Raw genomic sequence first — 7,646 nt, forward strand, 5'->3', positions numbered from 1 at the left:
TGGGGCTTAGCAGTCTTAAGAAGACTCCTTGGGGCAACGATAGGGTTTTATGACACATAAGGGCAGATGCCACTGTACTTGCTGCTGGCTGCATATGTGGACAGGAGAGAATAACATGGGGCCCAGTACTGAACAGCGAGGGAATCTGGTCAGCTGTAATTTGAACATCAAGCAGGCAATCTGGCAAAGATAACTTGTCAAACAGTTGATAATATAGCAAAAGAATGAAAAATCATGCCACTATGAACACGATCACCGCCACGTCTTTGTGTTTATTTTTATTATTTTATTTATTCATTTATTTTGAGATGGAGTCTCACTCTGCTTCCCAGGCTGGAGTACAGTGGCACAATCTCAGGCTCACTGCAACCTCTGCCTCCTGGGTTCAAGCGATTCTCATGTCTCAGCCTCCCAAGTGGCTGGGATTACAGGCGTCTGCCACTGCACCCAGCTAATTTCTGTATTTTCAGTAGAGACAGGGTTTCACCATGTTGGCCAGGCTGGTCTCGAACTCCTGACCTCAAGTGATCCGCCATTTTGGCCTCTCAAAGTGCTGGGATTACAGGCACGCGCCACCATGCCTGGCCCTCTTCGTGGGGGTTTGTTTTCTAGATTTTACTGAACCTTAACCCTTAATTAAAGATTTTCCTCTGGAAGTAAAAAAGAAAAAAAAAAAGGTTATACTTGTGTCACCCTCACAATAAAAATGGCAAGGCTGCAGTTAGCTGTAGTTTCTATGAGACCCTTATGTGCATATGGGAAGAAGCGGCACATTACATGAGAGAGAAAAGCACAGTGAAAAGTAAACAAATGCTGGTGTCTACAGAGAGCTCATGAGTTCTCTCTACTGTCCCCCCATGACATACATCATCCCACCCTCAACCCTCGGAGAGGTAGATATGGTTGGCTGGATTTGAGGACACTGTGTTGCAAAGTTGACATGGGTGTGGCCTCTCCCGGTAGGCTAGGGCTAACACAGGGAGAGCCTTGAGAAGGGTGTGGTTTGCCAGATACAAAATGTCTGGGCAATGTCTCTATTATTAGATTAGATGACTTATAGTATCTGTATCTATCTTTAGCAAAACTATCTTCAAGGATGATGTTCCCACAAAGAACTTCTCACAAGCAGAAATGGGAGGTCAAGACACACATCTAAACAGACCTTTCAGAAGCACTTGCAAAGCACACAGGACATGTTGCTGTACAGCCTGCCTTTTCACATTTCCTGTACTTCTTCTCTGACCCACCATCTTCATCCTCATCTGTTGTCTCTGTTGCTTTCTTCTTCGCCTAAGGGAGTCACAGCTGACGTCAAAATTTCACTGATGATGGCAAAATGACTAAGGATGAAGGTTCACTACTGAAATCACATCTGACTTCTAAACACGAAGGTGAAAAACATCCTGGCAGTAGGTTAGGGATGACAATACAGCAATTTCCTGGTGACTGCACTGTGCAAGTAATTTACTAACTTGCTATAGATAGAGAATTAGCATTTTAACAACAGATGTCTAAGCAAATAACTAAATTCATATGAGTCTTTCTTAGAAAAAAGTGACATCAGCTGGGTGTGGTGGCTCATGCCTGTAATCCCCAGCACTTTGGGTGGCTGAGATGGATCACTTAAGCTCAGGAGTCCAAGACCAGCCTCGGCAACATACCGAGACCCTGTCTCTACTAAAAATAAAAACAAAATCAACCAGACATTGTGGCACACACGATTGTGCCACTGTACTCCAGCCTGGGGGACAGAGGAGACTGTCTCAAAAGAAAAAGAAAAAAAAAGTGACATGAGTCAAAAAAAAAAGTCATTCCCAATTGAGACTTTTTTTTTCTTTCTTTACTTAGAGCAGTTATACCCTCTCAGTTTTTGTTTTGTTTTGTTTTGTTTTTTTTTTGAGATGGAGTCTCGCTCTGTCGCCCAAGCTGGAGTGCAGTGGTGCAATCTCTGCTCAGTGCAAGCTCCGCCTCCCAGGTTCATGCCATTCTCCTGCCTCAGCCTCCCGAGTAGTTGGGACTACAGACTCCTGCCACCACGCCCAGCTAATTTTTTGTATATTTAGTAGATAAGGGGTTTCACCATGTTAGCCAGGATGGTCTTGATCTCCTGACCTCGTGATCCACCCGCCTCGGCCTCCCAAAGTCCTGGGACAGGCATGAGCCACCGTGCCCAGCCCTCTCTCAGTAATTTAAATAAAAAGCTAGAAAAATCATAGAGAACGAATTACATTCCTCAATTTTTTCTTTCAAAAGAACAAAAGCCCTACCCAAAAAGCCCTATACATAACCCTCCAATAGCACTCAACCAACTACAAGCTGAAGTCCAAATTCCTATGAATGACATCCAAGCCAGCCATGATCTGGCCCCAGCCTCACATTCTGGAAGCAACCACACAGCCGTGATTCTCTGAACATCCTATGCTGATTCACACTCTACACCTTTATACTTACAGTTCCCTCTGCCAGATAATGCTTCTATTTTCTATATTCTATCATGTTATCACACTGTGTTATGACCATGCTGAGAATTTCTCCACTAGAATATAAGCAATCTGAGGACTGGAATAGTCTTTTCAACTCTAATTCTCCAGTCCCAATCAGTAATTCTGCATGCTCAAAAAAGGCTTGTTGAATGAATAAATGAACACTACCTGCCTACCGGAGCTCCTCAAAGGAAGGCTATCCGGAGAATGATCAAAAGATGCTTTTTTCTTGGTCCTCCCCCGTGGGGTTGCCATTACATTAAATAATCTGCAAAAGAAAAATCAGAGCATTAAATATTAGCACCAGCAAATATTTTTAACAGTCTGGAGCAAGTTATTACACACTTTAGTAGGTAAGAATGTATATTAGATTGCCTGGATACAAAGTTACAATTTTCTTTTTTTTTCTTTTTTTGAGACGTCTCGCCATGTTGCCCAGGCTAGCCTGGAACTCCTGGGCTGAAGCGATTCTCTCACCTCAGCTCCAAGTAGTGTGACCAATAAACAAATCACACTATGTTTATAAAATTCAATGAGGAAAACTACCTAGTTTTGTCTATGTTCCTCCCCATTTTACCGTGTCTTCTTAGCAGTTCCTGCACTTTGATCTCTTACTATACTTCAAAAAGAAAACTCATGGCCGCGCACAGTGGTTCACGCCTGTAATCCCAGCACTTTGGGAGGCCCAGGCAGGCGGATCACGAGGTCAGGATTTCGAGACGAGTCTGACCAACATTGTGAAATCCCATCTGTACTAAAAATACAAAAATGAGCCAGGTGTGGAGGCATGTGCCTGTACTTCCAGCCACTCAGGAGGCTGGAGCAGGAGAATTGCCTGAACCAGGGAGGCGGAGGTTGCAGTGAGCCAAGATTGCACCACTGCGCTCCAGCCTGGGCAACAGAGCAAGACTCCATCTTAAAAAAATAAAATAAAAGAAAACTCATTCATTCCTTCTTAGTACAACTCAACAAATAAATATCAAGAAAACCAACTAGTCACTACTGAATATACAGATCTAAATTCGATAGAAGCACTGGTATCTTCTACTGGAAAAAACTTCCCAAACTAGTCCAATAACAGCATGGTTAAACAAATATTAAGAACCAAAGTCTACAAGAGAAATAATGTGGAGCAGCTATGAAAGATTAAGAGCTAACAGAATTTTTTTCAATTAAATTAGATAAGGAATGAAAAATGCTTAGCATAAGTACTCAGTAATATATAGAATCTATAATTATCATTCATCTCCTTCCACTGGATTTAACTACACATGCACACACAAAATGATAAACGAAAAATAAATAGGACATAACTGTGGATAAAGAATTTGAAAATGGAAAAGTAGAACCATGAAATACAAATTCCAGATATATAATCTTAGTCTTGGAGAAAAGCTTTAAGGAGCTTGTAATCCTATTGTTTCATATTTGTGAGCTGTATTAACACTCATAAGAGTATTTTTCATGGATTATTAACATCCTACGGAAAAATTCACTTTGCCATCTACATTGACTCTGGGACATCTTGACATCAATGTTACAGATAATTTTCCTTTGACTTTTTTTTTTTTTTTTGGTGATGGAGTCTCGCTCTGTTGCCCAGGCTGGAGTGCAGTGGCGTGATCTCGGCTCACTGCAAGCTCCACCTCCCGGGTTCACGCCATTCTCCTGCCTCAGCCTCCCGAGTGGCTGGGACTACAGGCACCCCCCACCATAGGCCTAATTTTTTTTGTATTTTTTAGTAGGGACGGGGTTTCACTGTGTTAGGATGGTCTCAATCTCCTGACCTCGTGATCCGCCTACCTCGGCCTCCCAAAGTGCTGAGATAACAGGTGTGAGCCACTGCAGCCAGACTCCTTTGACTTAATCTTCACTTTTTCAGAACCAATAAATATTATGTTAGCTGTGAACACATAATCCCTACATGTTCTGAAATGCATTACAGTCCTTTAAGCATTAAATAAACTGCCATTTAGTTCTACAGCATCTATCACACTGTTGGAGAAAATGCTAATAATGTTAAAAGTACTATCTACCGGCCAGCACCGTGGCTCACGCCTGTAATCCCAGCACTTTGGGAGGCCGAGGCAGGCGGATCACGAGGTCAGGAGATCAAGACCATCCTGGCCAACATGGTGAAACCCCGTCTCTACTAAAAATACAAAAAAAAAAAAAAAAAATTAGCCGGGCATGGTGGCGGGCACCTGTAGTCCCAGGTACTCAGGAGGCTGAGGCAGGAGAATGGTGTGAACCCGGGAGGCGGAGCTTGCAGTGAGCTGAGATCGCACCACTGCACTACAGCCTGGTGACAGAGCGAGACTCCGTCTCAAAAAAAAAAATACTATCTACCTATAATTGTTATACCCAAAGAAGGCTTTTTGGACTCTATTTTAAACAGGCTGTCCACTCTAACAAATTTCTCCATAGACACATATAAATATGAATTCTTATATATGTATACAAATCTCTACATTTATATATAAAATATACCTGACATTATTCACAACATGAACCATAAATATAGTATATGTAAATATATAATATAGTATTTGTAAATGTATAGCATGTGTAAGTATTATAGCAAAAATATCTGAAGTCAAATGTGGGGTTTAGGAACATAAATGAATCAGCCTAGGTTCATGCAACATTTGACCCTGTCACCTGGGAAGGTGTGCATTCTCAAAAGAAAGTATAGTTTCCTGAAATTTCATCAAACATTTAACTCTAACTGAATACTAGAAAATATGTACTTAATGCAACAAAGAATTCAAGAAATAGTTAACAAGGAAATGAAAACATGAGTTATAAAAGCCATTATTAAATCTGAAGGTTTTTATGATAGTATATTTTCAACTTTAATTATACAATTGAGGGTTATATGAATCCATTCTAAGAATTTTTGACACTTAATGTAATTTATATATTTCCACTTGCTGGGTCCTTAGGTCTTAAAATGAAGAAAAAGCTTTTCAGTATATTAAAATGTTTTCCTTTTTGATTTTTCAAATTAATAAACACACCTAAATATAATCAATTGGTTTCATGCTCAATATTATACACATATTTCTAATTTTTAATTCAAGCATTTAAAATTTGGCTTTGGTTTTCTTTTAATGTGATAAAAGAAAAAAGTGAGTTTTTTTGGTAAATATATAAGTGGATATATCAATATGCAGATTTCATTATAATTCCTAGGTTTTTCTCAAGCAGCTTATTCAAAAAGTTTTTTTTTTTTTTTTTCTTTCTTGAGACGGAGTCTTCCTCCGTGGCTCAGGCTGGACTGCAGTGGCGCCATCTCGGCTCACTACAACCTCCACCCCACCAGGTTCACGCGATTCTTCTGCCTCAGCCTCCCGAGTAGCTGGGATTACAGGTGTGTGCCACCACGTCCGGCTAATTTTTGTATTTTTAGTAGAGACCAGGTTTTCCCACCTTGACCAGGCTGGTCTTGAAGTACTCCTGACCTCAACTGATCGCCCACCTCGGCCTCCCAAAATGCTGGGATTACAGAAGTGAGCCACAGCGCCCGGCCTCAAAAAGATGTTTAAGAAACACACAGAATTCATACAAATATGAATCAAAAGGACCAATCTAAAATACAAATTCATAGTGGAGTCAGTACAACTTCTAAAAATAGGACAAACTACTAGAAACTTCTTCAGAGACAAGAGAAACAGTAATTTTCCTTTGGGACACTTAAAATAAGGGGGACTAGCACCTTATTACTCCCACACCAATCAAATCTTCAGAAATAGGGATCCAATACAATTCAATATTGAATTATTCAATATTCAACATGCAGTTCAATGATTCAATATTAAATCCCCAATTGCCTAGATATCTTTTGTTGACTCTCCCTGCAAGACAATTAATTATTGATGGTAATTTTCTCATGTACCTCCTGAAGAAGCCTTCCGCCTTTCTGCCACTAAAATAGATTTAAAAACACAAAACAAAACTGGCCAAAGCCTTGAGTTATGTGTGTATACGTGGTGTGGAGGATTCCCCAACTGGAGTGGACTGGGGAGTCCTCCAGGCTCACCCAAGGGAAGACTGGGCCTCTATGTGGCTGGTTTCCACATCACTGAACCCCAACTTTCTACAGCTGGGTCGGCCTCTTCCTTCCTCTTTCACCTGTCAGCTGCCCGGCCGTTGACTAACAGCTACCCTAATCGGGCCACCCCTCCTCCAGATCTCCAATCCCAGAGGAGTTACCCCAGCAACCTGGCAATGCTCATCAAGTCTCAATGCGTGGAGGCTGTGCCAGAGGATTACTACAACACCTGCAAGGCTGTGCGGGCTCCGGGCCGCACCCTACCGGCCGGGAAGAACGAGCGAGGGAGTTCCTACTCCAGGACCGTGGGGTTCTCCCGCGGCTCTGACAGTCCCCAGGAGGGAGCCCCAAACTCCCGGTGCCAGCTGCAGCCGCCTCGCTTTCCGAGAAGCTTTCGGAAGCTTTTCGAAGTCGGAGAAGCAACTGCCCCGGGGCTCACCTTTTCGCTGAAGAGGTGCCGGGAGTCTCGGGGAAAAGGCACCGCTGTACAGAAAGGAAACATTGTAGCGGGGTTAGGAGACCGGCAACATCGCGACGAATCTGGCGACCCCACTGCCCCAACACCCGAGCCCGGGAATTCCCCCTTCTTCAGACAGATACCCACCCCGCACCCTCTTTTAATCCGGGGTAGGAGGTATCCATCCCTGGGGCACCCGCCCACCTCCCACTACGGCGAGGGGCGCTGCACAGGGGGAGAGGGAGGGCTTGCACCCCAACGAAGCTGCTTTATGCAACGCTGTCACCCGAAATTCGCCACGGCCCCCACGCACGCCCCCGGAGTGGGGAGTCTCCCACCTCTGAGAGCCACCGAGGCGGTGCGCGCCGCCCTGGACTGCGGGCGCCTCTCCGGAGCCGCGCGCCGCGCGCACAGGACGGCAGGAGCCGCGCCGCGAGCCCCAGCCTCCTCTCGATCGCCGCCGCCGCCGCTTCCGCCCCTGTCACGGCGTGACCCGGGGTGGGAGGAGCCAACGGGACCAGAGATGGGTAGGGTCCCCGCCTTCGCTTTAGCCGCGGCGCTCGCTCCGCCCTGCCCATTTCCGCCGCTGCGCAAACCCAGGCGCCTGGGGAAGGGGGCGGGATCTGTGCAACGAGGGCGGGAGTGGAGACGG

The 7,646-nt window shown here is 44.3% G+C and overlaps 1 protein-coding gene across 2 annotated transcripts in view; it reads right to left on the minus strand.

Annotated features, from left to right (window-relative positions):
* The window catches only part of KDM1B (lysine demethylase 1B), a 68,606-nt gene extending 61,099 nt beyond the window's left edge, over positions 1 to 7,507 (minus strand). The window contains exons 1-4 of one of the 2 annotated variants that reach the window (XM_010352704.2): positions 7,333 to 7,507; positions 6,977 to 7,020; positions 2,652 to 2,751; positions 1,163 to 1,290 (exon numbers count right to left, since the gene is read on the minus strand). In XM_010352704.2, coding sequence (XP_010351006.1) covers positions 1,163 to 1,290; positions 2,652 to 2,738 — 215 coding nt within the window. In that variant the 5' untranslated portion in view covers positions 2,739 to 2,751; positions 6,977 to 7,020; positions 7,333 to 7,507. The remainder of the gene's footprint in view (positions 1 to 1,162; positions 1,291 to 2,651; positions 2,752 to 6,976; positions 7,021 to 7,332) is intronic. The other variant, XM_030928672.1, reaches the window with a different exon arrangement.
* Between the last annotated feature and the right edge of the window lie 139 nt (positions 7,508 to 7,646).

This window comes from Rhinopithecus roxellana, chromosome 4 (assembly GCF_007565055.1).
Source record: "Rhinopithecus roxellana isolate Shanxi Qingling chromosome 4, ASM756505v1, whole genome shotgun sequence".
NCBI lineage: Eukaryota > Metazoa > Chordata > Mammalia > Primates > Cercopithecidae > Rhinopithecus > Rhinopithecus roxellana.